This window comes from Alosa sapidissima, chromosome 11, assembly GCF_018492685.1.
Source record: "Alosa sapidissima isolate fAloSap1 chromosome 11, fAloSap1.pri, whole genome shotgun sequence".
NCBI classification, from domain to species: domain Eukaryota; kingdom Metazoa; phylum Chordata; class Actinopteri; order Clupeiformes; family Clupeidae; genus Alosa; species Alosa sapidissima.
The window spans coordinates 18,664,101-18,676,738 of record NC_055967.1 but is presented as its reverse complement, the minus strand read 5'-3'; the positions used below and the strand labels follow the sequence as shown (position 1 = coordinate 18,676,738).

At 43.6% G+C, this 12,638-nt stretch overlaps 1 protein-coding gene across 5 annotated transcripts in view; it reads left to right on the top strand.

Moving 5' to 3' along the window:
- Positions 1 to 12,638, top strand: part of si:dkey-71d15.2 (SH3 domain-containing kinase-binding protein 1) — a 75,830-nt gene that overhangs the window by 4,254 nt on the left and 58,938 nt on the right. For all 5 annotated transcript variants that reach the window (XM_042110633.1, XM_042110631.1, XM_042110632.1 and 2 more), the window contains one exon: positions 470 to 601. In XM_042110633.1, coding sequence (XP_041966567.1) covers positions 470 to 601 — 132 coding nt within the window. The remainder of the gene's footprint in view (positions 1 to 469; positions 602 to 12,638) is intronic.

Sequence of the window (12,638 nt, the reverse complement as noted above, 5' to 3'; positions counted from 1 at the left end):
CAACAGTTATCTCTCTTTCTTCAGTGCATGCACAGGCAAAATGATCACGTTTTCATACAGTGACACCTAGTTCATTTCTTTCTGACTGCAACACTTAGAAAGCTATTTATATTTGTCAGAACATTTATTTTTGTGGTAGCTGTCATCAATGCAACGACATCTGGCTGAAGTAGAGAGTATCACTAGCAGCAGCCTCAAACAGCTGTTTTCCCTCCTCAGTACTTATATTCACATCTAAATGCACCAATACTACCAATACATGTCGATAATATATACAGTATTGGTAATACATTTTATATGGCTTTCTTCGCAGTGTAACACACAGTGTAATAATCTTTCGGTAACCTACTATCATGCAATCACAATGTATCAGTTATTTTTGTTACTCAATATAGTTTGATGCCATGATTAAAACATGCTCAGTATAAAGTGTGGCCATATACTTATTAATCTGCTCTCTTTACCACAGTCCTCCCAGTCCCCAATCTCTGACTCGTTCCCGCCTGTAATGCCCTGTGATGAGTCACAGACACCTGAGCCAGAGGAGACTAATGGACCCGACCTGCTGGCCCTCAAGTTCCTCAATGTGGTGGACGCCCCAGTAAGTCACCTCTTCAGCCTCTGCCTGGTGTCCCCCTTCTCTCCATGTACTTATTGGTTTTGCCAGGCTTCCCCCCAGACCCCACATGCAAAGCAAACCTGCACCAGGGGAGCTTACCATCATAGAGCAGCTCAGAGTTTTCCATTAGCAAACTGTTTACATGTTTCTTAACACAGTATTAAAACAGTATCAGTATAAAAAGACAATAGCAAGAGTTACATGTAAATAACTTATACAAGCATATTGGCATGTTTTTGACAATACAGAGAGAACAACCCATCTCTCTTCCCTAACTCTTCTTTTCAAAGAAGACGTACCCTACCTTTTCTGACATTGACAATTCACTCTTTTTCTCGTATTCTTTTTTTTGGATGACAAAGACTGTGAGAGCTGCTTGACTTTTTTGAGATCTAAAACTGGGGTCTATTCCAACCTGTCACCGAGGCTATCAGATTGACTTTGTAATTCATTTAAAAAAATATTACAGCCACAGATTCATGTTCAGTAGAGCAGCTGTTGAGAGTTACTAGCGATACCATTAGCACTATGAGAAGCCATAAGACCTAAGCAGATCATTGGCACGGCAGCTTCTGCCTCACTGGTGTTTTGGAGACACAGGGAGAGGTGGCTGTGGTGTTGGGCAGATCTTAGCTGTGAAATTGTGTCCTAGTGGCTGAGGATTGGATAGACATTAGACATTGGCAAGGAAGTTTCTGCAAGTTAATAATAGATATCGATCTGTTTATTATATTGTGTTTATCAAATGTAATGGAGCTACAGACACAGTTCAGAAATTCAGTGGAATAAAAAGAAAATCAGTGTGCAGTCAAATATTGGGATAGTGACTTCATATGAACTTGCTGGATGGTGAATTCTCAGAAGTAAGTTGCATAGCTCTCCTAGCAGGAGATTAACAGTAGTGTCAAATTTGAGGATGAAACTCACAATACTACTAAATCCACTTGGCAAAGATTTAAAGCAGGTGCAACAAGTGGTGTCAAATGTACACAGACTTACATGTTCTAAGTGAAGCTTCAACTCACAAGAATCAATGTTGCTTAATATTTAATCATGTGTTTTTGGGGTGTGCTATGGTAATTTTTGATATCATGATGTTTGCTATAGATGTCCGCCAGGTAGGGGCGGTGTGCCCGTTTTGGGTGTTTAGACTTCGCCGGTGTCGGCGGAAGTAATTAGTTAATTGGCCATTTAAACGCCGGTTTTTCTCAATGCAGGGGGTCGAAGTTTCATGACGCGCGGTAAGGGGCTGGTGCGAGTCCTGCGGTCAGGTCTGCTTTATAGTGGCATGTAGCCTAGCCATAAGAGACCTTAAAATATTTGTGACTGTTAAATGTTTTGTTTGTCTTTTTACTTCACGTCGGGTGTGACCGAGTGTCGGGTAGGAAGTGGACTGTATTTTTCATTTGAAGATGATGAGCTGAATATGACAAGAGGTAAAGTAATTTCTTAAAGAATAGATGCTCCAGATGAGGATCGAACTCACAACTTCGGCACTGCTCTGCAGGAACTGTCTTATAAGTACTGCGTGCTAACCGATTGCGCCACTGGAGCGTGTAGTAATACAGACAGAACAGAGGAATCATTCAGCACTATTTTCTACAAATTCTCATAATCTCGTAATACAGACAGAACAGAGGAATCATTCAGCACTATTTTCTAGAAATTCTGGTTTCATTGAAGATGAGCTGAATATGTCAGGAGCCTGGGACATCATGTAGAAATACAGACAGAACACTGGTGTCATTCAGCAGCACTGTTTCAGTAATTGTCCTTTTTTCTCAAGGTAAACTCAATTTCACAGGAACCAAAGTAATAGACGTAGATGCTTCAGTTGAGTCTCGAACAAACAACCTTGGTATTGCTCTGCTGGAACTGTTTTAAAAGTAGAGCTTGCTGACCGTTTGCGTCACTAGAATCAAAGACAATGTGTTGAAATACAGTTAGATCAGACGTGTCCTTTATCACTGTTTTATAGAAGTTTCTCTGGTTTCATTGAAGATGACCTCAATATGACTGGGGCCAAATTAACTATTAAAGAGTAGATGCTCCAGGTAAGGCTCAAATTCACAAACTCGGAATTGCTCTGCAGGAACTGTCTTATAAGTACCGCGCGCTAAGCGATTGCGCCACTGGAGCCATAGGGAGTGTGTAGTAATACAGAAAGAACAGAGGAATCATTCAGCACTATTTTCTACAAATTCTGGTTTCATTGAAGATGAGCTGAATATGTCAGGAGCCAAAGTAATTTCTTAAAGAGTAGATGCTCCAGGTGAGGCTCGAACTCACAATCTCGGCATTGCTGTGCAGGAACTGTCTTATAAGTACCGCGCGCTAACCGATTGCGCCACTGGAGCCATAGGGAGTGTGTAGTAATACAGACAGAACAGAGGAGTCATTCAGCACTATTTTCTAGAAATTCTCATAATCTCGTAATACAGACAGAACAGAGGAATCATTCAGCACTATTTTCTAGAAATTCTGATTTCATTGAAGATGAGCTGAATATGTCAGGAGCCAAAGTAATTTCTTAAAGACTAGATGTTCCAGGTAAGGGTCGAACTTACAACCTCGGCATTGCTCCGCAGGAACTGGCTTATAAGTACCGCGCCCTAGCCGATTGCACCACTGTAGCCATAGGTAGTGTGTAGTAATACAGAAAGATCAGAGGAATCATTCAGCACTATTTTCTAGAAATTCTGGTTTCATTGAAGATGAGCTGAATATGTCAGGAGCCAAAGTAATTTCTTAAAGAGTAGATGCTCCAGGTGAGGCTCGAACTCATAATCTCAGCTTTGCTCTGCAGGAACTGTCTTATAAGTACCGCGCGCTAACCGATTGCGCCACTGGAGCCATAAAGAACGTGTAGTAATACAGAGAGAACAGAGGAGTCATTCAGCACTATTTTCTAGAAATTCTCGTAATCTCGTAATACAGACAGAACAGAGGAATCATTCAGCACTATTTTCTAGAAATTCTGGTTTCATTGAAGATGAGCTGAATATGTCAGGAGCCAAAGTAATTTCTTAAAGACTAGATGTTCCAGGTGAGAGTCGAACTTACAACCTCAGCATTGCTCTGCAGTCTTATAAGTACCGCGCCCTAACCGATTGCGCCACTGTAGCCATAGGTAGTGTGTAGTAATACAGAAAGATCAGAGGAATCATTCAGCACTATTTTCTAGAAATTCTGGTTTCATTGAAGATGAGCTGAATATGTCAGGAGCCAAAGTAATTTCTTAAAGAGTAGATGCTCCAGGTGAGGCTCGAACTCACAATCTCAGCTTTGCTCTGCAGGAACTGTCTTATAAGTACCGCGCGCTAACCGATTGCGCCACTGGAGCCATAGGGAGTGTGTAGTAATACAGACAGAACAGAGGAGTCATTCAGCACTATTTTCTAGAAATTCTCGTTTCAACGAAGATGCGCTGAATATGTCAGGAGCCAAAGTAATTTCTTAAAGTGGTGAGGCTCGAACTCACAACTTCGGCATTGCTCAGCAGGAACTGTCTTATAAGTACCGCGCGCTAACCGATTGCGCCACTGGAGCCATAAAGAACGTGTAGTAATACAGAGAGAACAGAGGAGTCATTCAGCACTATTTTCTAGAAATTCTCGTTTCAACGAAGATGAGCTGAATATGACAGGAGCCAAAGTAATTTCTTAAAGAGTAGATGCTCCAGGTGAGGCTCGAACTCACAACCTCGGCATTGCTCAGCAGGAACTGTCTTATAAGTACCGCGCGCTAACCGATTGCGCCACTGGAGCCATAAAGAACGTGTAGTAATACAGAGAGAACAGAGGAGTCATTCAGCACTATTTTCTAGAAATTCTCGTTTCAACGAAGATGAGCTGAATATGACAGGAGCCAAAGTAATTTCTTAAAGAGTAGATGCTCCAGGTGAGGCTCGAACTCACAACCTCGGCATTGCTCAGCAGGAACTGTCTTATAAGTACCGCGCGCTAACCGATTGCGCCACTGGAGCCATAAAGAACGTGTAGTAATACAGAGAGAACAGAGGAGTCATTCAGCACTATTTTCTAGAAATTCTCGTTTCAACGAAGATGAGCTGAATATGACAGGAGCCAAAGTAATTTCTTAAAGAGTAGATGCTCCAGGTGAGGCTCGAACTCACAACTTCGGCATTGCTCAGCAGGAACTGTCTTATAAGTACCGCGCGCTAACCGATTGCGCCACTGGAGCCATGGGGAGTGTGTAGTAATACAGACAGAACAGAGGAGTCATTCAGCACTATTTTCTAGAAATTCTCGTTTCAACGAAGATGAGCTGAATATGACAGGAGCCAAAGTAATTTCTTAAAGAGTAGATGCTCCAGGTGAGGCTCGAACTCACAACCTCGGCATTGCTCAGCAGGAACTGTCTTATAAGTACCGCGCGCTAACCGATTGCGCCACTGGAGCCATAAAGAACGTGTAGTAATACAGAGAGAACAGAGGAGTCATTCAGCACTATTTTCTAGAAATTCTCGTTTCAACGAAGATGAGCTGAATATGACAGGAGCCAAAGTAATTTCTTAAAGAGTAGATGCTCCAGGTGAGGCTCGAACTCACAACTTCGGCATTGCTCAGCAGGAACTGTCTTATAAGTACCGCGCGCTAACCGATTGCGCCACTGGAGCCATGGGGAGTGTGTAGTAATACAGACAGAACAGAGGAGTCATTCAGCACTATTTTCTAGAAATTCTCGTTTCAACGAAGATGAGCTGAATATGACAGGAGCCAAAGTAATTTCTTAAAGAGTAGATGCTCCAGGTGAGGCTCGAACTCACAACCTCGGCATTGCTCAGCAGGAACTGTCTTATAAGTACCGCGCGCTAACCGATTGCGCCACTGGAGCCATAAAGAACGTGTAGTAATACAGACAGAACAGAGGAGTCATTCAGCACTATTTTCTAGAAATTCTCGTTTCAACGAAGATGAGCTGAATATGACAGGAGCCAAAGTAATTTCTTAAAGAGTAGATGCTCCAGGTGAGGCTCGAACTCACAACCTCGGCATTGCTCAGCAGGAACTGTCTTATAAGTACCGCGCGCTAACCGATTGCGCCACTGGAGCCATAAAGAACGTGTAGTAATACAGAGAGAACAGAGGAGTCATTCAGCACTATTTTCTAGAAATTCTCGTTTCAACGAAGATGAGCTGAATATGACAGGAGCCAAAGTAATTTCTTAAAGAGTAGATGCTCCAGGTGAGGCTCGAACTCACAACTTCGGCATTGCTCAGCAGGAACTGTCTTATAAGTACCGCGCGCTAACCGATTGCGCCACTGGAGCCATGGGGAGTGTGTAGTAATACAGACAGAACAGAGGAGTCATTCAGCACTATTTTCTAGAAATTCTCGTTTCAACGAAGATGAGCTGAATATGACAGGAGCCAAAGTAATTTCTTAAAGAGTAGATGCTCCAGGTGAGGCTCGAACTCACAACCTCGGCATTGCTCAGCAGGAACTGTCTTATAAGTACCGCGCGCTAACCGATTGCGCCACTGGAGCCATAAAGAACGTGTAGTAATACAGAGAGAACAGAGGAGTCATTCAGCACTATTTTCTAGAAATTCTCGTTTCAACGAAGATGAACTGAATATGACAGGAGCCAAAGTAATTTCTTAAAGAGTAGATGCTCCAGGTGAGGCTCGAACTCACAACCTCGGCATTGCTCAGCAGGAACTGTCTTATAAGTACCGTGCGCTAACCGATTGCGCCACTGGAGCCATGAGGAGTGTGTAGTAATACAGACAGAACAGAGGAGTCATTCAGCACTATTTTCTAGAAATTCTCGTTTCAACGAAGATGAGCTGAATATGACAGGAGCCAAAGTAATTTCTTAAAGAGTAGATGCTCCAGGTGAGGCTCGAACTCACAACCTCGGCATTGCTCAGCAGGAACTGTCTTATAAGTACCGCGCGCTAACCGATTGCGCCACTGGAGCCATAAAGAACGTGTAGTAATACAGACAGAACAGAGGAGTCATTCAGCACTATTTTCTACAAATTCTGGTTTCATTGAAGATGAGCTGAATATGTCAGGAGCCAAAGTAATTTCTTAAAGAGTAGATGCTCCAGGTGAGGCTCGAACTCACAACCTCTGCATTGCTCAGCAGGAACTGTCTTATAAGTACCGCGCGCTAACCGATTGCGCCACTGGAGCCATGGGGAGTGTGTAGTAATACAGACAGAACAGAGGAGTCATTCAGCACTATTTTCTAGAAATTCTCGTTTCAACGAAGATGAGCTGAATATGACAGGAGCCAAAGTAATTTCTTAAAGAGTAGATGCTCCAGGTGAGGCTCGAACTCACAACCTCGGCATTGCTAAGCAGAAACTGTCTTATAAGCACCGCGCGCTAACCGATTGCGCCACTGGAGCCATAAAGAACGTGTAGTAATACAGAGAGAACAGAGGAGTCATTCAGCACTATTTTCTAGAAATTCTCGTTTCAACGAAGATGAGCTGAATATGACAGGAGCCAAAGCAATTTCTTAAAGAGTAGATGCTCCAGGTGAGGCTCGAACTCACAACCTCGGCATTGCTGTGCAGGAACTGTCTTATAAGTACCGCGCGCTAACCGATTGCGCCACTGGAGCCATGGGGAGTGTGTAGTAATACAGACAGAACAGAGGAATCATTCAGCACTATTTTCTACAAATTCTGGTTTCAACGAAGATGAGCTGAATATGACAGGAGCCAAAGTAATTTCTTAAAGAGTAGATGCTCCAGGTGAGGCTCGAACTCACAATCTCGGCATTGCTGTGCAGGAACTGTCTTATAAGTACCGCGCGCTAACCGATTGCGCCACTGGAGCCATAGAGATTTTGCAGTAATACAGACAGAACAGAGGAGTCATTCAGCACTATTTTCTAGAAATTCTCATAATCTCGTAATACAGACAGAACAGAGGAATCATTCAGCACTATTTTCTAGAAATTCTGGTTTCATTGAAGATGAGCTGAATATGTCAGGAGCCAAAGTAATTTCTTAAAGACTAGATGTTCCAGGTGAGAGTCGAAATTACAACCTCAGCATTGCTCTGCAGGAACTGTCTTATAAGTACCGCGCCCTAACCGATTGCGCCACTGTAGCCATAGGTAGTGTGTAGTAATACAGAAAGATCAGAGGAATCATTCAGCACTATTTTCTAGAAATTCTCGTTTCAACGAAGATGAGCTAAATATGACAGGAGCCAAAGTAATTTCTTAAAGAGTAGATGCTCCAGGTGAGGCTCGAACTCACAACTTCGGCATTGCTCAGCAGGAACTGTCTTATAAGTACCGCGCGCTAACCGATTGCGCCACTGGAGCCATGGGGAGTGTGTAGTAATACAGACAGAACAGAGGAGTCATTCAGCACTATTTTCTAGAAATTCTCGTTTCAACGAAGATGAGCTGAATATGACAGGAGCCAAAGTAATTTCTTAAAGAGTAGATGCTCCAGGTGAGGCTCGAACTCACAACCTCGGCATTGCTCAGCAGGAACTGTCTTATAAGTACCGCGCGCTAACCGATTGCGCCACTGGAGCCATAAAGAACGTGTAGTAATACAGAGAGAACAGAGGAGTCATTCAGCACTATTTTCTAGAAATTCTCGTTTCAACGAAGATGAACTGAATATGACAGGAGCCAAAGTAATTTCTTAAAGAGTAGATGCTCCAGGTGAGGCTCGAACTCACAACCTCGGCATTGCTCAGCAGGAACTGTCTTATAAGTACCGTGCGCTAACCGATTGCGCCACTGGAGCCATGAGGAGTGTGTAGTAATACAGACAGAACAGAGGAGTCATTCAGCACTATTTTCTAGAAATTCTCGTTTCAACGAAGATGAGCTGAATATGACAGGAGCCAAAGTAATTTCTTAAAGAGTAGATGCTCCAGGTGAGGCTCGAACTCACAACCTCGGCATTGCTCAACAGGAACTGTCTTATAAGTACCGCGCGCTAACCGATAGCGCCACTGGAGCCATAAAGAACGTGTAGTAATACAGAGAGAACAGAGGAGTCATTCAGCACTATTTTCTAGAAATTCTCGTTTCAACGAAGATGAGCTGAATATGACAGGAGCCAAAGTAATTTCTTAAAGAGTAGATGCTCCAGGTGAGGCTCGAACTCACAACATCGGCATTGCTTAGCAGGAACTGTCTTATAAGTACCACGCGCTAACCGATTGCGCCACTGGAGCCATGGGGAGTGTGTAGTAATACAGACAGAACAGAGGAGTCATTCAGCACTATTTTCTAGAAATTCTCGTTTCAACGAAGATGAGCTGAATATGACAGGAGCCAAAGTAATTTCTTAAAGAGTAGATGCTCCAGGTGAGGCTCGAACTCACAACCTCGGCATTGCTAAGCAGGAACTGTCTTATAAGCACCGCGCGCTAACCGATTGCGCCACTGGAGCCATAAAGAACGTGTAGTAATACAGAGAGAACAGAGGAGTCATTCAGCACTATTTTCTAGAAATTCTCGTTTCAACGAAGATGAGCTGAATATGACAGGAGTCAAAGCAATTTCTTAAAGAGTAGATGCTCCAGGTGAGGCTCGAACTCACAACCTCGGCATTGCTGTGCAGGAACTGTCTTATAAGTACCGCGCGCTAACCGATTGCGCCACTGGAGCCATGGGGAGTGTGTAGTAATACAGACAGAATAGAGGAATCATTCAGCACTATTTTCTACAAATTCTGGTTTCAACGAAGATGAGCTGAATATGACAGGAGCCAAAGTAATTTCTTAAAGAGTAGATGCTCCAGGTGAGGCTCGAACTCACAATCTCGGCATTGCTGTGCAGGAACTGTCTTATAAGTACCGCGCGCTAACCGATTGCGCCACTGGAGCCATAGGGATTTTGCAGTAATACAGACAGAACAGAGGAGTCATTCAGCACTATTTTCTAGAAATTCTCATAATCTCGTAATACAGACAGAACAGAGGAATCATTCAGCACTATTTTCTAGAAATTCTGGTTTCATTGAAGATGAGCTGAATATGTCAGGAGCCAAAGTAATTTCTTAAAGACTAGATGTTCCAGGTGAGAGTCGAAATTACAACCTCAGCATTGCTCTGCAGGAACTGTCTTATAAGTACCGCGCCCTAACCGATTGCGCCACTGTAGCCATAGGTAGTGTGTAGTAATACAGAAAGATCAGAGGAATCATTCAGCACTATTTTCTACAAATTCTGGTTTCATTGAAGATGAGCTGAATATGTCAGGAGCCAAAGTAATTTCTTAAAGAGTAGATGCTCCAGGTGAGGCTCGAACTCACAACCTCGGCATTGCTCAGCAGGAACTGTCTTATAAGTACCGCGCGCTAACCGATTGCGCCACTGGAGCCATGGGGAGTGTGTAGTAATACAGACAGAACAGAGGAGTCATTCAGCACTATTTTCTCGAAATTCTCATAATCTCGTAATACAGACAGAACAGAGGAGTCATTCAGCACTATTTTCTTGAAATCCTCGTTTCAACGAAGATGAGCTGAATATGTCAGGAGCCAAAGTAATTTCTTAAAGAGTAGATGCTCCAGGTGAGGCTCGAACTCACAACCTCGGCATTGCTCAGCAGGAACTGTCTTATAAGTACCGCGCGCTAACCGATTGCGCCACTGGAGCCATAAAGAACGTGTAGTAATACAGAGAGAACAGAGGAGTCATTCAGCACTATTTTCTAGAAATTCTCGTTTCAACGAAGATGAGCTGAATATGACAGGAGCCAAAGTAATTTCTTAAAGAGTAGATGCTCCAGGTGAGGCTCGAACTCACAACCTCGGCATTGCTCAGCAGGAACTGTCTTATAAGTACCGCGCGCTAACCGATTGCGCCACTGGAGCCATGGGGAGTGTGTAGTAATACAGACAGAACAGAGGAATCATTCAGCACTATTTTCTAGAAATTCTGGTTTCATTGAAGATGAGCTGAATATGTCAGGAGCCAAAGTAATTTCTTAAAGAGTAGATGCTCCAGGTGAGGCTCGAACTCACAACCTCGGCATTGCTCAGCAGGAACTGTCTTATAAGTACCGCGCGCTAACCGATTGCGCCACTGGAGCCATAGGGATTTTGCAGTAATACAGACAGAACAGAGGAGTCATTCAGCACTATTTTCTAGAAATTCTCATAATCTCGTAATACAGACAGAACAGAGGAATCATTCAGCACTATTTTCTAGAAATTCTGGTTTCATTGAAGATGAGCTGAATATGTCAGGAGCCAAAGTAATTTCTTAAAGACTAGATGTTCCAGGTGAGAGTCGAAATTACAACCTCAGCATTGCTCTGCAGGAACTGTCTTATAAGTACCGCGCCCTAACCGATTGCGCCACTGTAGCCATAGGTAGTGTGTAGTAATACAGAAAGATCAGAGGAATCATTCAGCACTATTTTCTACAAATTCTGGTTTCATTGAAGATGAGCTGAATATGTCAGGAGCCAAAGTAATTTCTTAAAGAGTAGATGCTCCAGGTGAGGCTCGAACTCACAACCTCTGCATTGCTCAGCAGGAACTGTCTTATAAGTACCGCGCGCTAACCGATTGCGCCACTGGAGCCATGGGGAGTGTGTAGTAATACAGACAGAACAGAGGAGTCATTCAGCACTATTTTCTAGAAATTCTCGTTTCAACGAAGATGAGCTGAATATGACAGGAGCCAAAGTAATTTCTTAAAGAGTAGATGCTCCAGGTGAGGCTCGAACTCACAACCTCGGCATTGCTCAGCAGGAACTGTCTTATAAGTACCGCGCGCTAACCGATTGCGCCACTGGAGCCATGGGGAGTGTGTAGTAATACAGACAGAACAGAGGAGTCATTCAGCACTATTTTCTAGAAATTCTCGTTTCAACGAAGATGAGCTGAATATGACAGGAGCCACAGTAATTTCTTAAAGAGTAGATGCTCCAGGTGAGGCTCGAACTCACAACCTCGGCATTGCTCAGCAGGAACTGTCTTATAAGTACCGCGCGCTAACCGATTGCGCCACTGGAGCCATGGGGAGTGTGTAGTAATACAGACAGAACAGAGGAGTCATTCAGCACTATTTTCTCGAAATTCTCATAATCTCGTAATACAGACAGAACAGAGGAGTCATTCAGCACTATTTTCTTGAAATCCTCGTTTCAACGAAGATGAGCTGAATATGTCAGGAGCCAAAGTAATTTCTTAAAGAGTAGATGCTCCAGGTGAGGCTCGAACTCACAACCTCGGCATTGCTCAGCAGGAACTGTCTTATAAGTACCGCGCGCTAACCGATTGCGCCACTGGAGCCATAAAGAACGTGTAGTAATAGAGAGAGAACAGAGGAGTCATTCAGCACTATTTTCTAGAAATTCTCGTTTCAACGAAGATGAGCTGAATATGACAGGAGCCAAAGTAATTTCTTAAAGAGTAGATGCTCCAGGTGAGGCTCGAACTCACAACCTCGGCATTGCTCAGCAGGAACTGTCTTATAAGTACCGCGCGCTAACCGATTGCGCCACTGGAGCCATGGGGAGGGTGTAGTAATACAGACAGAACAGAGGAATCATTCAGCACTATTTTCTACAAATTCTGGTTTCAACGAAGATGAGCTGAATATGACAGGAGCCAAAGTAATTTCTTAAAGAGTAGATGCTCCAGGTGAGGCTCGAACTCACAATCTCGGCATTGCTGTGCAGGCACTGTCTTATAAGTACCGCGCGCTAACCGATTGCGCCACTGGAGCCATAGGGAGTTTGCAGTAATACAGACAGAACAGAGGAGTCATTCAGCACTATTTTCTAGAAATTCTCATAATCTCGTAATACAGACAGAACAGAGGAATCATTCAGCACTATTTTCTAGAAATTCTGGTTTCATTGAAGATGAGCTGAATATGTCAGGAGCCAAAGTAATTTCTTAAAGAGTAGATGCTCCAGGTGAGGCTTGAACTCACAACCTCGGCATTGCTCAGCAGGAACTGTCTTATAAGTACCGCGCGCTAACCGATTGCGCCACTGGAGCCATGGGGAGTGTGTAGTAATACAGACAGAACAGAGGAGTCATTC